The sequence below is a fragment of the Panthera leo genome, chromosome D1 (assembly GCF_018350215.1).
Source record: "Panthera leo isolate Ple1 chromosome D1, P.leo_Ple1_pat1.1, whole genome shotgun sequence".
Classification (NCBI taxonomy): domain Eukaryota; kingdom Metazoa; phylum Chordata; class Mammalia; order Carnivora; family Felidae; genus Panthera; species Panthera leo.
In genome coordinates, this window is record NC_056688.1 from 55915970 (window position 1) to 55936493 (window position 20524).

The 20524-nt window shown below is 37.6% G+C and overlaps 1 protein-coding gene across 3 annotated transcripts in view; it reads right to left on the bottom strand.

The window, feature by feature from the left end:
• The window catches only part of UVRAG (UV radiation resistance associated), a 297399-nt gene that overhangs the window by 62245 nt on the left and 214630 nt on the right, over window positions 1–20524 (bottom strand). For 2 of the 3 annotated variants that reach the window (XM_042904090.1, XM_042904091.1), the window contains one exon: window positions 16998–17076. In XM_042904090.1, coding sequence (XP_042760024.1) covers window positions 16998–17076 — 79 coding nt within the window. Of the gene's footprint in view, window positions 1–16418; window positions 16455–16997; window positions 17077–20524 lie in introns of those variants that run through there. The other variant, XM_042904092.1, reaches the window with a different exon arrangement.

Here is a 20524-nt window from a genome sequence, read left to right on the forward strand (position 1 = left end):
GCTCGTTATCTCCTTCCACACATTGTCACCTCATTTCCCATTTGTGGCATATGGGATTTCTTTATCACAAAGATTACCCTGTACTTTGCATTTTATTATTTAGCAAACATATTTAGCACTTACTCTGTTCCAGGCACTATTCTAAGTCTTTTTAAATACTATTTAATCCTTATAACAACTCTAAGAGATAGGAACTGTACCTCTAATTATAGGCATTCTTATTATTCTCATTTTACAGGATACGAAAGCACAGAGAGATGAAGTAACTTATCCACAATCATACAGTTTAAAGTGATACAACTGGCATTGAACGCTTGCAGTCTAGAGCCATAGGGCTTGCTCTGAAACACTCACTATGCTGCATTTATTTTAGTGCATTTTATTCTAGGATTTTGGCCTTTCACTTGATAAAGTTACATTCACTAGGATCACAATTTTATCATCCCTGGAAACCCAAGTGTGGACATTTTAAAATGCTTGTTTCTAATAGGTACCAAAATTTACATATAATAATTTTTTGAAGTTCATTCCCTTAAATAGCTTATACCTAAGTCATGCTGGTTCCTTTGATGCCAACTAAAATCAGACTTTTCATAGGTATTATTTCTCATAATTCATTTCATGAGGCTTAACCATAAAAAATAGCTACAATTTATAGTCTACCTTCTCTGAATTACACACTGTATATTTCATTGCAGTTGAGGTGCATTCTTTAAATATTTTCCTCCCAGCAAAGAATGTTACTCAATTGAGGTGCTTTGCAAAAGGCTAATGTCACTACTGAATAAGGAATCTCTCTCTCTCTCTCTCTCTCTCTCTCTCTCTCTTTTTTAATTTAAATTTAAGTTAGTTAACCTACAGTAAGTATTCGTTTCAGGAGTAGAATTCAGTGATTCATCACTTACATATAACACCCAGTGCTCATCCCAGAAAGTGCCCTCCTTAATGCCCATCACCCATTTAGCCCACCCCCCACCCACCTTCCCAGCAATTTATTTCTTTAATTGAAGAAAATAATTTGGCAGCTTAAAATATTAAAATATGCAAAGTAAAATGCTAAAGTAAATCTTTTAAAACAACTAGGAAAAAGGAAGAGAGAGAAGTTACCAAAGAGGCTAAACAAAACAAGCTGCTAAATTCACACTTTGCTCTTAGGTAGCTGCAGATGAAAGGGAAAGCTGTTATTTAATATTTCTCTTTGTCTGATAAAAGGAAACCAAAAAAACAAAAACAAAAAACAAAAGGAAACCAGCAAGTGGGGTCCCCTGAGTCAGTCTGAATTTCTTTGCTCATCCTTCGGAGGTTCAGTTCATCTAAATGTAAAATGTGGATAACAATACTAACACTTTCTCTCGCAAAGAAAAAAAAGGGATGGTATATGTGACAGATCTTTGTACTCTAAAATAAGCTATATAAATGTAAATTACAGTTGTTTTATTTTTCATTTTGGAAGCTATTTTTGACATGGGATTTCTAGTGTCAGTTTAAAGTGGAAAGAATCTCCAACGAAGGTAAAAATATTTTGTCTTGTCAATTTATCACTTGGCATCTAAAGAGTCCAGTGATCACAACTACTAACTCATTAAAAATGTCTTGTAAACTGGTTAATAACTGACATGGTTCTTTAAAAATTAATAATGAGCACTTAACCAATTACTTGTAACTACAAAAAGGTAACGTTCTCTCTTTAAATACAGAATACTTTGGAAAAACTATATTAATAATTTTTCTACCTCAATTAATGCCTTCATTTAAATAGGAATAAATCAAGATACATTTAAATACATATTTAAATACACACATTTTTTAAACAGAAATAACTATCAATCTTAACTATAAGATGTTCAATCAGTAACTATTCACCAAACACCCCAAATACGCCCAGGGAGCTCATACAGACCACACTGAGGTTCAAGTATAAAGACTGTTAACTATGGTGCTAAGGTCAATGGTGGCCAAACCAAAACCATCCTTCCTATCTCTGCTATTAAGGTAACTTTCTGCTTCATCCAGGCTGGTCTTGACATACCTTAAGCAGTGCTTCTTCTGAACCTTAGCTCCCCCTCTGCTCTCACTACCCAGATCCCCCTATCCTCAAATTCCAGGTTCAGGTGCCATAGCTTTCTACTGAAGCAGGGTTTCTCCACATCAGCCTAACAGGAATGACAAATCAAAATGAAGAACAAAAATGGCAGCTACCATTGACCGAGTACCCTTTCTGGTGACAAATTCTGAGCTATAAACTTGACACTCATTGTTTCTAGTCCCCACAACCATCCTAGGAGGATTATCCAATCTTTATAAAGATAAGGAAAAGGAGGTGCAGTGAGATTTTATCACATGCCCAAGTTCATCCAGTCAGTGGGATGCATACCCAGGTATGTGGACTCTAAACTACCACAGGACTCTATCTGCCGTGAGCCAGATCTGCATCTTGAACAGAACTTCTCCCTTGAGAGTGATCATTGCACGTCTGTACTGCTGGCTAACTACTTACATATTGTACATATTTTTAATTCCCCTCCCCTAAAAATAGGCAGCTTGAGAGTAAAGTCAGCCTTTCACAGGCCTTGCACAGTTCAAACACTCAGATATTTGTGGGTTGACATATATACATACACATAAGAAAATGTGATTTTTCTACTTAAAAAAAATTTTTTTAAAGTTTTTTTATTTCTGACAGAGAGAAAGACAGAGAGAGAGAGAGAGAGAGAGAGAGAGAGAGAGAGAGAGGGGAGGGGCAGAGAGAGAAGGAGACACAGAATCCAAAGCAGGCTCCAGGCTCTGAGCTGTCAGCACAGAGCCCCACACGGGGCTTGAACTCACAAACAGTGAGATCATGACCTGGACCGAAGTCGGATGCTTAACTGACTGAGCCACCCAGGCGCCCCATGATTTTTCTACTTTTAAAGAGAAAAAAAAATCACACAGGATTATGAGTTAATTATCATCATCTTTCAAAGTAAGGATTTGACTGAAAATCTGCTTTGTCCACAGCAGCATAAAGCTTAGGTGTGAACCGATTTAGTGGAAAAACATTATAGGACCCACAGAAAAGTTTGAGAAACAAGATTTCTGCCACTATGGACTGCTTTAATATTCACCTTACTATATCTCATATCTGAGTATGTCACTTTATAGGGCAGAAATATATTAATATATATGTAACATAATAATACATGTAACACGGGGCGCCTGGTGGCTCAGTTGGTTAAGCTTCCCACTCCAGGTTCCAACTCAGGTCATGATCTCACAGTGCATGGGTTTGAGCCCCGCATCAGGCTCTGTGCTGCCAGCATGGAGCCTGCTTGGGATTCTCTGTCCCCCTCTTTCTCTGCCTCTCTCCTGCTCATGCACACTCTCTCTCTCAAAGATAAATAAACATTAAAAAATATGTAACTATATATATACACATATATATGTATATATATAAAGTACATATTAGTGCTAACTAATATTATAACTAATTATAATATTATAACCATATTTTAAAGAAAACCCTAGAAGAATAAATGTCCAAGATTAGAAGAATGGTTAAATAAATTATAACATATGCACAGAAATGAAATATATTTAATATATATTTAATATATAATATAATGTATATATATAATATATATAATATATATATTGACTAAGAGTTTTTAATGGGTTAGGAAAATGCTTGTGTTAAAAAACAAAAAGATATAGAACAGTATATATAATGTTACCTCAACTATGTAAGAAAAAGACAAAGTTTGGAAGATCCAGAAGGGACATATGAATGAGGAGATTGTAGACTATTTATAAAAAATCTGTTCTTCTATCTTCTTTTGTACTTTAAACAATTTCTACAATTGGCATATATTATTATTGAATTTAGAAAATATTTTTTAAAGAAAAAAGATACAGGGTGCTACTAGCATAAGGACAGATATACAGATTAATGGAACAGAATTTAGGGTTCAGAAATAAATCTTCACATTTATGGTTAATTAATTTTCAGCAAGAATACCAAGAGAATTCAATGAGTGGAGAGTAGTCTTTTTACCAAATTTTTCTGAGACAAATGGATACGCACATGCAAGAGAATGAAACTGGACCTCTTCCTTAAACTCTACAAAAAACAAATTATTTCAAAATGGATCACAGACCTAAACACATGAACTAAAACTACACAGAAGCAAACTTTGTGCATTCCCACCAACCATCCAAGAGAGTTCCTCTTTCTCCACATCATTGCCAACACTTGTTTCTTGTGTTGTTGATTTTAGCCATTCTGGTGGGGAGATTGGTTAAATAGGTGATGGGGATTAAACAGTACTTGTGATGGGTACCGGGCGATGTAGGAAGTACTGAATTACAATACTGTATACCTGAAACTAATATTACACTGTATGTTAACTGGAGTTTAAATAAAAACTTAAAAAAAAAAAACCCTTAAAACCTTTGTGCTTCAAAGGACACTATCAAGAACATGAAAAAGCCTATGGAATGGGAGGAAATATTTGCACATCATACATGTGAGAAGGGACTTGTGTCTAGGTTGTATAAAGTACTCTTAGAACTTAATAACAAAGACAAATAGCCCAATTTAAAAATGGGCAAGGTGTCTGACTGAACATTTCTCCAAAGAACATATTACAAATGTCCAATAAACACATGAAAGATGCACAACATCATTAGCCATAGGGAAGTTCAACTCAAAACCACAATGAGATACCATGTTACTTCCAGCAAGACGGCTGTAATGAAAACCACAGAAAATAATAAGTGCTGTCAAGAATGTAGAGAAATTGAAACTCTCATGCACTGCTGGTGGGAAGGTCAATGGTGCAACTGTTTTAAAAATAGCCTGGCAATTTTTCAAAATGTTAAACAGTTACCATATGCCTCAGCGATGTCACTCCTGGGTAAATACCCAAGACTAATGAAAATATATGACCCCACAAAAACTTGTAAATGAATGTTCATAGCAGTATTATACATGATAACCAAAAACTGTATAAACAATCCAAATGTCTACCAACTGATGAACTGATGAATAAAATGTGGCAGATCCATGTACATCTTCAAATAGCCAAAACGATTTGGCACTGAAAAGGAATGAATGATACATGCTATCACATGGATGAACCTTGAACCTATGCTAGTGTAAGATACCAATCACAAAGACCACACATTGTATGACTCTATTTATATGAAATGTCAAGAATACACAAATCTATAGAAATAGAAAGTAGAATGATGGTTGGATGGAGGTCTTGGGGAATGGGGAATGACTAATGGGTACAGGGTATCTTTGAAGGCAATGAAAATATTCTAAAGTTGACACGTGGTGATAGTTGCATGACTCAATGAATATACTAAAAACCACTGGATTGCATATTAAAATTTTTTTTTGAAGTTTATTTATTTTTGAGAGAGAGCAGGGGAGGGGCAGAGAGGGGGAGACAGAGAATCAATACCAAGCAGGCTCCGCACTGCCAGCACAGAGCCTGACATGGGGCCCGAACCCACGAACTGTGAGATCATGACCTGAGCTGAAACCAAGAGTTGGACACTCAACTGACTCAGCCACCCAGGGTGTCCCTGGATTACACATTTTAAATGGATGAATTGTATGATATGTGAATTATACCTCAGTAAAGCTTTTTTTTTTTTTTTTTTAAGATATAGGTATAGGACTTGAAAAAATGGTTTCTACTACATTACTGGCAAATTTTGTAGGCAGCAGGGGAGGAAAATGGCAGTCTGACTATTAAAACATCCTTGGAATTTGTATTCTGGATTCCAAGAATTAAGAAAATAAAAATGCGTTTTCTCCCCATGTGTTATATACATTGGACTGTATGTTGAAGAAATAGACATGAATTTAAGCTGCTGGGGGTAAGCTGGCACTGATCCCTTCTAAATAGCTGTGCACTGTGGGCCCTGTGAGTAGACAAGTTTTAGGGAAAGACCACGTCCTTGGCAGAACGGAGGTTTCCAACTGATTTTGGAAGGAGAAGCTACTTTTACTTTCTATGAAGTCTTAAAATAACTTGAGAGGAAAGAGAGGTAAAAGAGTAAAAGGAAGAGAGGTCATTAAGTTCCCGGGTTCTAATCCTGGTTCTTCTACTGAACTCATGATCTCAGGGGTCCCATCTGCAAAAGGCTGATAACTGCCTGTGACCTGTCCACCTCACAGGATTGTAAGAAGGCCCAAATTACTGAAACACTTAAAAAATAAGAAAGAAAGGAAAAGAAACGTCAGTGGGATATAAACAGATTGACCTCAGAAGATTTGGTCTTGATTTCTGTTTGCCATTTAATAGCTTTGTCATGCTCAGGAAGTTAGCGTAGCAGCAGCTCAATTTCTTATCTCTAAAGATAGACCTGGCCAATGCACTTCACGTATGAAATGTGATACAGACGTAAAAGTATAATAAAAGCCATTACATTCAAAACAAATGTAAATCATCATTAGTATTTGTAAACTAGATCCTCAAAGTATTACTGTTAAGTCCCTGAGCTTTCATGAAAAGAGAGAAGAGGCCTGGCTTAAAGAAAAGCCAAGGGCAATAAGGAAAGAACCTACTGATAGCGGCCTGACCTTATGACTTGAAGAGAATAGTATTACCAGAGTTCAAATTGGTAAGTCTCTTATATAATGTTGCACATTTGGGAAACCAACAAGCATGTCTTGGTTTACTTATCAGACTATGAGCAACTAAGGTGTTTTGAGGGAATCTGGATGGCCACATTCTCTAGGATAGTGGTTCTCAAACTTTTTGGTCTCAAGATCTCTACACTTCTTAAAATTACTGAGGGTGTCAAAGAGCTTTGTGTCATATGGGTCATATATACCAATATTTACTATACTAGAAGTAACAACTGAGAAAACTTATTTAATTCATTCAAAAAAATCATAATAGAAATCTATTACTTGTTAATATAATAGTATTTTCAATGAAAAACAAGCATATTTTCCAAAAAAGAAATTTAGAGATGAGTGACACTGTCTTGCATTTTTGCAAGTGTCTTTTGCAACGACTACCTTAACAGAAGGCAGCTGGATTCTCATATATTTGTCTGCATTCATTTGGTTACCATATGTTATTTCATAAGAAAATCTAGCTTTATACAGATATGTAGTTGGAAAAGAAAGGAGCATTTAAAAATTTTTTTACATGTTTATTTATTTTTGAGAGTGAGAGAGATGGAGTGCAAGTGGGTGAGGGGAAGAGAGAGAGGGAGACACAGAATCCAAAGCAGGCTCCAGGCTCCGAGCTGTCAACACAGAGCCCAACGCGGGGCTTGAACTCACAAACCGTGAGATCATGACCTGAGCCAAAGTTGGTTGCTTAACCAACTTAGTCACCCAGGCACCCCAAGAAAGGAGTATTTTAAAGGCCTTTTCAGATAATGATGGCTATTGTTCTCTGATACTAGCCCAAAAGTTTTTTCTTTTCTATTTTTTTTTAAGATTTTATTTTTAAGTGATCTCTACACTCAATGTGGGGCTCAAACTCACAACCCTGAGATCAAGAGTCACATGCTCTACCAACTAAGCCAGGCAGGTGCCCCTCAACAAGTAGTAGTTTCTTAAAGGTTAGAATCAATGTAGAATCTGAAACCACACCAAAATACTTTTCACATCTGTTACATTAAAATCTATTTTTTTCTTTTCTTTTCTTTCTTTCTTTTTTTTTTTCTTTGCACTTTAAAGAGACCTTTACCCACACATGATTTCACAGCATCATACACTGGTCACTTTGAAGATCTTGGCTAACCAGTTATATAGGTTTTAAATGTTGACACATTCATTATACAATATTTAAAAGTGACACTTGTTAAATACCACTACCAATCTCATCAAAAACATCCTTAGGAATGGAAAGCTATCAATCTCATGGGGGCAAACACAAGTTTTCCAAATACTGGTTCTCATTTAAAATCTTAAATTTTATCATCAGCTGATTTCCTTTGAGAGGCTCACTTCATTCATTTTTGAAAGAGTATTTTAAAAATATCGAAGTCTGTATAGTTTGTTGATTTAGTTATTCTTTCAAGTAAAGATGGAGTTCCATGAAAAAGTCAGGTAGTTTAGTTATTAGCAACTCAACTGCACAAGTCCTTTTCTTGAAACACCATTATACTTCAGCATGCAGCAGAAGTGTTTTATATATATTTCCCTTTCCATCACATAGAATACTGAAAAGATATGTACTCAAGGGTCAAGATTTCATATAATTAATAATTATACTGTTTCACCAGTGGCATTCTTAAATGCAACTGGCTTTTTTTTTTTTTTTAAAGCTAAGTGTGTTGAACATGTCCCCTTTTCTTATTTTAGGCCAACATGTTCACTTATGTTCTATATCCTATTTCCTTTCCCCTTCTCTAAGACTACTCCTTCAAGTATCCCTTTTTTAAATCTTGTATTGATAATCTGTTTCTATCTGATCACTCTCATCAGCATATAAACACGGCCTGATATTTCCCATCTTAAAAAGTCAGCAACTCCACATTCCCACAAAGCAAACATTAAAAAGCAACAAAAGACTTCCCTTAACCCCGGTCTTTTCCAGTTATGAGCCCATTTATCTATCTCATTTCACAGAACACACATCAGAAGAGTGTCTACAATCAATGTCACTTCTTCACTTCCTATGCACTCTTCAACACACCTACTGATCTACTGAAACTGCTCTTGTCAACGACGTCCACATTCCCAAGTCTGCTGGCTACTTCATCTTACAGCAGGATTTCACATAGTGGATTACTCCTCCCTTCTAGGAATTTACTTCTCTTAGTTTCCACATGACGACTTTCTCCTGGGTTTCTCCCTACCTGATTAGTCATTCCCCTGAGTTTTTGCTACTGCTTCTTCCTCCAGCCAACTTCTAAACGTGATTTCCCAGAACCAAACCCCATTCTGTGTTTCTGTCCATACTTGGGTCTCTCTCTTTTGAGCTCTGCATTCTCTTCCTGCTTGATATTCTCTGGTTCCATGGATTTAAATATCATCTTTACATTGATGACTTCGAAATTTTTATCTCCACTACTGGCCTCCCCACCCTGAGTTCTGGCCCCAAATACCCTGTTGCCTACTTGATGACTCTACTTGGATTTCTAGAAGATAACTCAAACTTAACAATTCCAAAGCAGAACTTTTGGTTTCCCTAGCCCCATCTCCTAGACTCCTCCCTATCTCAATAAACGGCATTTTCACGCATCCAGTTGCTCATACACGGACCCTAGAAGTCCCTCTTGATTAGTCCTTTTCCCTCAATTCCTACATTCAATCCATTAGCTCATCTCCCATGACATGATTTATTACTTTTTATTAAGATATAATTGACATAAAATATTCTATTAGTCTCACGTGTACAACATAATGATTTGACAGATGTAATACTGCAAAATTACCATCACAATTAGTCTAGTCATCCATCACAATACAGTTACACATTTTTCTTCTTAGGGTGAGAACTTTTAAGATGCATGGACAGTCTCTGACTTACAATGGTTTGACTTATGATTTTTCTATGGTGTGGGTCATGGATAGTGTGAAAGTGATGCACATTTATTAGAAACCATAGTTCTAAGTCTGAATTTTGACCTCTTCCCAGGCTTGTGATACGATCCTCTCACGATGCTGGGCAGCGGCACAGAGCACAACTGATACACTTACAACCATTTTGTCCCCATACAACCATTCTGTTTGTCTCTTTCAGTATTCAATAATTGCATGAAATATTCAATACTTCATTACAAAATGGGCTTTGTATGAGATGATTTTGCCCAACTGTAGGCTAATGTAAGTGTTCTGAGCACGTTTAAGGTAGGCTGGGCTAAGCTATGACGTTCAGTAGGTTAGGTGTATTAAATAAGTTTTCAGCATGGTATTTTCAACTTACAATGAGTTTAATCAGGACATAGGCCAATCATAAGTCAAGAAAGATTTGTACTTTCTTAGCAATTTTAAATATATAATAGAGTATTATTAGCTATAGTCACCATGCTTATATCCCCAGGATTTATAACTAGAAGTTTTACCTTTTGACCATTTTCAGTCATTTTACCTACCTCTTAAACCACCACCCGCCCCCTCTGGCAACCAGCAAACATTCTCTGTACCTGAGTTTGATCTTTGTTTGAAGATTCCACATAGGGGCGCCTGGGGGGCTCAGTCAGGTAAGCATCTGACTTCAGCTCAGGTCATGATCTCACAGTCGTGAGTTCAAGCCCCACACTGAGCTCTGTGCTGACAGTTCAGAGTTTGGAGCCTACTTCGGATTCTGTGTCTCCCTCTCTCTCTGTCCCTCCCCTACTCACACTCTTGTGTCTCTCTCAAAAATAAGCATTAAAAAATTAAAAAAAAAAAGGTTCCACATATAAATGAGATCCTTTGGTATTTGTCTTTCTCTACCTGACATGTTTCACTTAGCACAATGCCCTCAAGGTCCATCCACTTGTTGTTGCAAATGGCACGACTTCTTTCTTTTATTAATGTCTGAATAATTTTCCGGAGTGTGGTGTGTGTGAACACATACTACATTTTCTTTATCCATTCATCCCCTGATGGACATTTAGGTTGTTTTCATGTCTTGGCTAAATAATGCTACAATGAATATGTAAATGAAGGTAAAGTAAATTTCCCTTGGTTAGTGACCCACAGTGGAATTGCTAGATTATATGGTAGTTCGCCTTTGAGTTTTTTGAGGAACCTCCATATTGTTTTCCATTCTGGCCGCACCAGTTTACATTTCTGCCAACAGTGCACAAGGGTTTCATTTTCTCCATATCCTCACCAACATTTGCTAATTCTTGTCTTTTTGATAATAGTGAGGTGATATCTCATTGTAGTTTTGATTTGCATTTCCCTGATGATTACTGATGTTTAGCACCACCCATCATATATTTTAAAACTGTTCAATTCCCTCCATCTCTACCCCTACTATCCCAGTCCAAACTACCACCAACCCTCATCAGGTTTTTTGAAATAGCCCTCTAAGTAGTACTCTCTCTCTCTCTCTCTCTCTTTTTTTTCAAGTTTATTTATTTTGACAGAGAGAGCATGAGCAGGGAAGGGGCAGAGAGAGAGAGAGAGAGAGAGAGAGAGAGAGAAGCCCAAGTAGGCTCTGCACCACCCAATATGGGGCTCAAACCCACAAGTCGTGAGATCATGACTCGAGCTAGAGTCTGACACCTAACCGACTGAGCCATCCAGGCACCCCAGTGGTAACTTACTACTATTCTAGCTCTCCATAATCCTTGATAGCAGCTAGGGCAACCTTTGAAAAAATAAATCAAATCAAGTCCCTTTCCTACTTAAATTATTCAATGGCTTCCCTTTATATTTAAGACAAAACTGAAACTCTTTATAATCTCTAAGGCCTTATATGATATGCTTCCTGGCTACCTCTCCCCTTATTTACTATACTCCTATCACATTGGCTATCTACCTTTCTTTATTTTAATTTTATTTTTTTTTAACGTTTATTTATTTTTGAGACAGAGAGAGACAGAGTGTGAACAGGGGAGAGGCAGAGAGAGAGGGAGACACAGAATCTGAAACAGGCTCCAGGCTCTGGGCTGTCAGCACAGAGCCTGACGCGGGGCTCGAACTCACAGACCGTGAGATCATGACCTGAGCCGAAGTCGGACGCTTAACCAACTGAGCCACCCAGGCGCCCCTATCTACCTTTCTTTAAAAACAACAAGCTCTTGCCTACATCAGGGCTTCTGCACAAACTGCTCCACTGTTTCCTAGCTCTTTGCATGTCTGATTCCTTGTCAACTCCATGTCTTAGCTCAGTATCACTTTCTCAGTAAGGCTTATTTGACAACATTATCTAGAGCAAGTCCCTTTCCAGGTACTTCCCATTATATTGCCTAATTGATTTCGGTTACAGCCCTTAACCACAATCTAAAATTATTTTGTTTACTGTCTGTCTCTTTCCATTAGCTTGTAAGATTAATGACACAGTTTCCTTTCTTTTTAAAAAATAGCTTTATTGTGATATATAATTCACCCATCTGAAGGATATAATTCAATGGTTTTTAATATATTAATTTTTAAAACTGTGGTAAAATATATTGAGTAAAATGTGTCATTTTAACCATTTTTAGGTGTATAACACAGGCTCATTATAATCACATTCACAATGTTCTGTAACTACCAACACCATCTTCATCCAAAATTTTTTCATCACCCCAAATAGAAACTGTAGCCATTAAGTAATAACTCCCATTTCCCCCTCCCCCCAACCCGCCGCTCCTGGTCTCTACGCATTCTGTCTCTATGCACTTGCCTATTCCAGATAATTCATGTAAGTGGAACCATACAATATTTGTGCTTTTGTGTCTGGCTTATTTATGAGGCAAGGATCTTGTATGTCTCATGCACTGCTCTCTCAGTTGAGACTCAGAATATACAGTACACGGTAAAAGTGTGAGAAAATACTTGTTGAATCAATTCATCGATCTTAAGGAAGTCATGATTTTTCTGGATCTCAGTTTCTTAACTGTGTGATGATGCTGTATCACCATTCATTCATTCATTCATTCAGTCAACATCTTTTGAGACTTTATAGTGTTTCAAGCATTGGGCTTACTAATAGAAATATCATAATGTACAAAACAGTTGCCTCTACTCAATGAACATTCAGTCCCTTTCCTATCTGAGAATGTCACCTTCTTTGATTCTGTGTGCACTTTTAGGATGGAAATACAGTTGACCACTGAACAAGGCAGGGGTCAGGGATGCCGACTGCCCACACAATTGAAAAATGCATCTACCTTTTGATTCCCCAAAACTTAACTACTAATAGCCTACTATCGACTGAAAGGCTTACCAATCACATAAGCAGTTGATTAACACATATTCTACTGTCCTTACTGAAAAAAAATCCATATATAAGTGGACCCTCATGGTTCACATCCATGTTGTTTAAGGGTCAACTGTACACAGAACAATGAAGTATATGGAAGTAAGGGAATCTCTGACACACCTGTCGGAATATGTGATCCTAACCGAGTGACAGATGTCAACAGCCATACTGTCTTCAAACTCATTTAACATTAGCTGCCCTTTTCACTTTGTAGGGCGATAATGAGGGTCATATGGGTGTGTGTGTGTGTGTGTGTGTGTGTGTGTGTGTGTGTTTCAAACTATAAAACTCTCCATTAATTTAAGGCAAAAGCATTGTAATTTTTTTATTTACTACTGTTTATGCTCTGGAAACTGAAAGCAAACTACTGTGCTATACACAAATTCTAACACAATGTACTTATAAACTCACTGACAATTATGGCAGAACCTGGTATTTTATTTTATTTTATTTTATTTTATTTATTATTTTTAGAGACAAAGAGAGAGAGAAAGAGAGAGACAAAGCACACGCAACAGGGGAGAGGGGCAGAGGGGGAAAGAGAGAATCTTATGCAGGCTCCATACTCAGCAAGAAGCCCAACAAAGGGCTTGATCCCACGACTCCGGGATCATGACCTGAGCTGATATGAAGAGTTGGACGCTCAACTCACTGAGCCACCCAGGGGCCCCGAACCTGTTTTTTTTTTAACTAATGATGATTATACTGTGCTTGAATTTTGCCAGGCCTGTTCCTACAGGGTTACACGTTAACCAACAAAGGAAGCTATTTCCAGACAAAGGGGCTGACACGTGAAAAATAATACTAAATGGTACTAAAACCGAGACATTTTGCTTTATTCACTTTCAAAGCCCAACACAGAACACACACACATACCTTTAGACCGCAATGACAGGAAGAGGGCAAACAGGCCATACCAATCCTCTCAGCAATTCAAACAACACTTGAGGATTTCTACTTGAAGGCCTGTCTTTCTAAGCTTGTGCTTTCAAAACGGGCTGGACTGATCCCAAATACTGAAGTAACAAATATTACTAAATTCTGTCATTTCCTCTACCAAAAAAGTGATTTTACTACTACTTCTGGTTGTGATGAAAGGTCCTATTGACTATTCAAATCCTCAACCAAGTTATGGATGCAGTATTAAATGACTTCACTCCTTTTTCTCTGGCACTTTAACATATGCCAATGCTTTCATCCACCTCCACTAACGTGGCTTATAAATTACCGAGGTGGGGCCATTTTAATAGTATGATTTGTTCACATCTCTAGAGATGGGGTATAAATGAGGCTGGCTGAGAAGACAAACTCTCCTTTGACAACATGCATTAGTATGTATGTAAAGAAAAAGAAATCTTTAAAAAGGTGGCAATATTTTACTGATAGAATACACGGTTAGGGGCCAAACTAATTAATGGCCCTTTGATTTGTTACAAATTGAAACGTAATAAAATGATGGCATTAAAGCCAAAGACAAAATGAAACATTCTCAGAGAAACAGTTAAAGATGAAACACATAGAGTTGAACCACAAAAAGGTTAAAGGTCACAAATTTGCTATAAGTTTCTTTCTAAATTGTCAGAAGAGGCTTCCTGAATGCACTCTGAAACCTAAGAAAATCTGTTTATAAAAAGCATATTGTCGTCTCCTTTTAAAACTGTCACAACAGTGAAGAAAAAACATCAGAGAGCAAGATGGTTTCTCTCTCTGGATTTAAAGTAATTAACGTATCAATCTTAAATGCACACATAGTGTAATCTCTCAAATTTTCAACAAGACTATTAAATTGCAGAGGATACAAAATAACTGGAAGTAACCCATATCTTAAACAGATGAATACAGCTAGTTCAGCGTGCTTGTGGACTCAGTTCACTTAAGAATAAAATCAGAGGCTTCCTGAGAAGTGCTCCAAAGTGAGGACTGAACAGGACTAGGGATGAGAGTCTGAGATAAAGGGCTGACTTTCCCAAATTTTCCGCTGTATACAGTCAGCCTCCAACTTTGTCAAAGTAAATTGGGCTATTCCTAACACCTCTTTATACCATCTATAGGCATTCCTATTGGGCCCAGAGAAGAAGTTATTAAACGTGCGTATGCTTGCATGGGTATGTACGTGTGCACGTGTGTGTGTGTGTGTGTGTGTGTGTGTGTGTGTGTGTCTCTGCAGCTGAGATTTATGAGGAAATCCAGGAGTACGTTTCACCTGGAATCATCCAACAGACGTTGGACCTTAGGGTGTAGGTACTTAGAGCAAGAAACAGAAAACACGTCAAGGAGAGAGTGACCTCTGAATTCAGACCAAAACTTAGTTCTACCAACCTTCCTGGCATTCTGACCCCCAGACTCTGGACTCTAGTATCCATGTACCCCTTTCCACATGGCTGACTTCACCTGGAGGTACCCTCTAATTTACTTAGACCTCTTCTCCCTTAATGCACTCTTAGGCCACTTCTGACCAGTTCTGTCTAAGCATTGCTTTTTTCATAGTATAATGACTATAATCAGTAGCATAAAAGAGCCTTGAAATTAAAGTGCTATTTTTGTTTTGTTTTTTTAAGTAGGCTTCATGCCCAATGTGGGACTTGAACTCATGACCCGAGATCAAGAGTCGCATGCTCCACCAACTGAGCCAGCCAGGCACTCCTGAAGTCCCATGTCTTAGACTAAGATACGTTAGTATCCAAAAATGGAGAGAGGGAACGCATCAGGTGTGGGAAGAATAGCACATGAGAAGATGAGTCACAGGCCAGAGACTGTGAGCAAGGCTGCCTACCTGGAGTAAAGAATGGGCCGAAACAGCAATAATAATAAAGCGGTATGGCTGAGAGGGCAATGAGTATGAGCTTATGAAGAAAACGATTGAGGACTGCAAACTAGAAATTTGATCCATTATCAGAAAAGGGTAGGAATCTAAATAAAAAATTAAAAAAAAAAAAAACACTAAACTGATACTGAATGAGGGGAAGAAAGGCAAAGATGACACCATATGGAGGAATGATTCTAGATCCGTCAGGAATGAATAAGGGAACTGCTCATTGAGTCTTTAGATTCATATGGATAAAAGGCAACCTTTTAAAACAAATCCATCACAAACCTTGTTGCTGCCTTAAAAAGAGAAGTCTGAGGATACAGCTGATAATGTCTTTAAGTGACAGCCAAACCGTGGATACTGATCCATATGATATTCTAATTGGAAGGATGTCCAAATAAAAACAAAGCACTGAAGGTGATCTTCCTTTACAACTGGAAAATTTATGGAACGTCTACCTCGTGAAGTTTAGTCAAGTATGCCAAAGAAATGTTGTGCATTTCTTTCAGAAAAATGCAGACTGAAGCATGTTAGTCTTTCTACAGCATATGGAAAGACATTATTATTTTTTTTTAAATTTTTTTTAATGTTTATTTATTTTTGAGACAGAGAGAGACAGAGCATGAACGGGGGAGGGGCAGAGAGAGGGAGACACAGAATCGGAAGCAGGCTCCAGGCTCTGAGCCATCAGCCCACAGCCCGACGCGGGGCTCGAACTCACGGACAGCGAGATCGTGACCTGAGCTGAAGTCGGACGCTCAACCGACTGAGCCACCCAGGCGCCCCTGGAAAGACATTATTTAAATGAGGTACTAACTGGCCTGATGTTAAGAGAGCCCCAAGAGCCCCAGATGGGTTGGAAGGACCACATGGTTGGTCTTTCTTTTTGGTTCCTGCATAGTAAGGGGAGGAGACCATTGAAGACTGGCCAAAGGCACTAAAACTTAACTCCATAAACAACTCCCAATGCAAAATGAGTCCCTAAAAGTGGTCTAAGAGAAGAAAGTGATCCAAGAGAAGAAAGCTATGTGCAAAGGTACAGAGGCAAAAAGATATAAACCCACACATTCAAGTATAGTGTACCAGCAGGTAACAACTCAGTAAAGGGCTTCTGAGTTTAGTAGGAGGATTTCAATTTGTACCCACTGCTTCTCAGTAGTGTTTAGAATGACATAAAGTAAAACTGTGGCCAAAAAAGAATTTTGCGTTATCACTGTAACTGCTTAAATAAAACAGTGAACTGTAGTACTTATTTATAAAGAAAGAAGGTTAGCAATCCAAGGAAGTAGGTTGTATATGAGAAGTAGAGAAGGACAGAAGTTACTTACCTGAGCTATATTTTTGTTCAGAAGATAGACACCATAATCAAATTGTAACTTCTCCCCTCCTTTTGGATATAATGGAAACCTAAAAAAAAAAAAAAAGAAAAGAAAAATTAAGCAGGATCAGATCTTTTCCAAAGTTTGAGTAAAACAACCTCCAAGTTATTGACAAAGGTAGAAGTTCCTTGAATAAGGCATAAGTATCTGAAGACTTGAACTAAATTCCTTACAGGTGTTGCAATCTATTGCCTTATTATCTTCATAATTAGTCAAATCAGATTAATGGTTGCTTTGTTTAAAAAAACAAAAAACTGAGTAGATCATGCAATAAGGGACTAATATATAAAAAAGTGACCCACTAACCCCAAGGAGTTGGGGCCACTGTGTTTCATATTTACATATCACAAATTTACCATGCCAAAATTAAGATCCTACAAGTTTTTTCCTCTAATACATTGGATCTGACATCTCAGCTTCTACTATATGGGAAAAGAAGATTAAGGGGGAAAAAATCAGACTTGAAAGCAACATATAAGATTTCTGCTTCTTGAAAGGTGGCCAGTCAAATCAACAGTACTAATAGAAGTGAAAATTCACCAAAAATTCATTCACACCCACATGGGTGGCTATTTGGGTGTTACTTCTCCAAAGCAATATACTCACGCCACAGAGCTCTCCTAAGACTTTAACCTGACTTACTGAAATAACAAAGGCATGAGATCTGTGGATCTTTATCAAGATGATGAGTTATTTTAGAGAATAAGTTTCCCCATTTCCTTTTTCCTATCCCTGCAAATGAAGAAGAAAAGGTTATATTCTCAAACCAAGCATACATTTTTTTCCCTTGGAAGTAAATACACAAATCCAGATCAATCACAACTTAGGGTCAAGAAGAAAACTTCACCTTCCTGAGTTTGGCAATATATGATTATTCTCAAAAATAAAATAATCCTACTGAAATGAATGGAAGGTAACAATTAGTGGATATTCTCAATTTCAATTGCCCGAGGAAAGGTACATTCCATAAAGTTTGCTGGATATTGTTTTCTAGAAAATATAAACGAAACAGAATTAAAACATCTTTATATTAAATTCTTGAGAGTTGTTGATTACAACAAATTTGTTGTGCTATAAAATCATAGGCACTGACAGGGCTCCTGGGTGGCTCAGTCAGTTAAGCGTCTGACTTTGGCTCAGGTCATGATCTCGCGATTTGTGAGTTCAAGCCCTGCATCGGGCTCTGCTGACAGCTTGGAGCCTGGAGCCTGCTTTGGATTCTGTGTCTCCCTCTCTCTCTCCTCCTCCCCTGCTCATGCTCTGTCTCTCTCTCTCTCTCAAAAATAAATAAACATTAAAAAAAATTTAACTTATAGGCACTGGGGAATGAGCAAGGTCATGAACTGTCTTTATTCTCTAGTAAGGGAACACCAAATGCTTCATACATCCATTAAGAACATACAGCTCTGTATTTATTGAAGCAGTAAAAAATAAACTAGGAATGTGGTGTGGCCCTAAATGGAGATACATAAAAATGACAGCAAATTCAGGATAAACAAAAGTGCAACACCAGGCTTTCACGGTGCGTCTGGGAATCATCCAAATTTGTATGAGGAAGCTTGCAAAGGAACTACCTAACTGCAAAGACATAACACCATGGGGGCCCTCTGGAAGGAACCTACTAGAGTTCCAAAGCACTGTACTATGTAGTTGTTATTCTATAAGGCTATCTGCACAGCTCTCCAAGCCTACGTGTACCTCTACTTTCAATTTATAAATACAGAAACTATTTCAAATGTTAGAAGAGTACACTGAGATAAGTATCATTGAAAACCAGGTCTCCAAATTCCTAAAAAATGGATCTCACAACATCAACTTTATCACTTCATTGGGACTTCTTTATAGAAAGTCACAAGGTGTGCACGTAACATTAAAACAAATCTGAAGAGTAACTGAAGCCCAAGGTCAAACAGTGCCATTGTAAGACAGATCAAACATGAGGACAGAGTTCACATCTTATATTGCCTTCAAATTCTTAAGAGGTCACTTCAAGTTGAACAGTATAGCAGCTTATAATTACTACACATTCATCTCACTTTGCAAAAGTACATAGATTTATAGATCTATTAAGCAATCTAGAAAAATGAAATCCATTTTAATGGGTAAAACCTATTACCATCAGGACGGAAGATACAAATCAAGGGCATCTTAATTCAGTATAGACAGAGATCACATTAGCAACTGTAGAAGGTTTAGATAAGAATGTGGTCATTCAAGTACAACTAGAAAAATGTCCTTAGTGTCAAAAATAGGATTCATTAAAGGGGGGGGTATTACATTAAATAGCTGGAGGAAGAACTTTATATTTCCTATTATAAAACTTACAGAAAAGGCAACTAAAATGATCGATATGAAATACATTTCAAATTCAACTGTATTTCCAAACTGTTTGAAAAATTCACTGACTCTACATGGTATATGTATCAATGAATTAGAAAGCATAAATAGATTATGTGTGAAGATGATTTGGAGCTCTTGAGTACACAGTAATTCCAGTATGAATAAAGAGCCATGGCATGACTACCAAAAAGCTATTGTGATCCCAGGTTGTATTAACAGAAACAAAGCAGATTATTAGGAAACGTGCTATTGGCAAATACTGGTTCAGACTGGTTCAGACTATACTGAGAGATCTGTGTTCAGTTCTGGGAGTTAATGTCGGTTTTGTTTTGTTTTTTTAATATAAGCATGTGGATAAATAATTTGAAACTTTCTTATGGGTTTTGCAACAATCTCATTTGACTATAAAAAGCATGCAGTGAAGTAGAGTGGTCCAGTGTTTTTGTGACTTAAAAGAAAAGTGATTTGCCTTGATCATCTACTTAGTGGAAGAGACATGACCTGAGTATTAGGTCTTCAACGATAAATTCAGTATTCTTTCTACTCACCTGAGTGCTTCAGAGAAGCAGCACAACCAAGATAATTAAGAGAATGCGAGCTATGGTTCTGAGACAAATGGCTAAAGGAACCAGAGGTGTTCAGTCTGGAGCAGAGAAGTCTCAGAGAAAAGAAATGAAGGGCTTTCTGAGAGAAAAAGAGATGTTTTTGTTCTCATGGTTTCAGACGGGGAGAACTGAAGTCAATGGTAAAAGTTACAGGAAAACTGACTTCACCCCAGAGTTAGTCAAAATCCAAAAGATCTTGGGTAGAGGCAGCCAGTTAGGAGCTGGGCAACAAATAACGGACAGATACTCAGAGGGCCTAACAGGCTGCATGGTGGCCCCCCAAAAGTATGTCCATATCCAAATCCTGTGAATGTGATTTGGAAAAAGGGCTGCAATTAAGTTAAGGATTCGAAGATGACAACATCCTCAATTACCTGGGCGGGCCCTATAGCCAAAAAATGTCTGTACAAGGGACACACGGAGGAAGAGACACAGACAAGGTGGTCATATGAAGATGGAGGCAGAAATTAGTTACACGGCCACAGGCCAAGGAATACCTGGAGCCACTAGAAGCTAGAAAAGGCAGGGGTG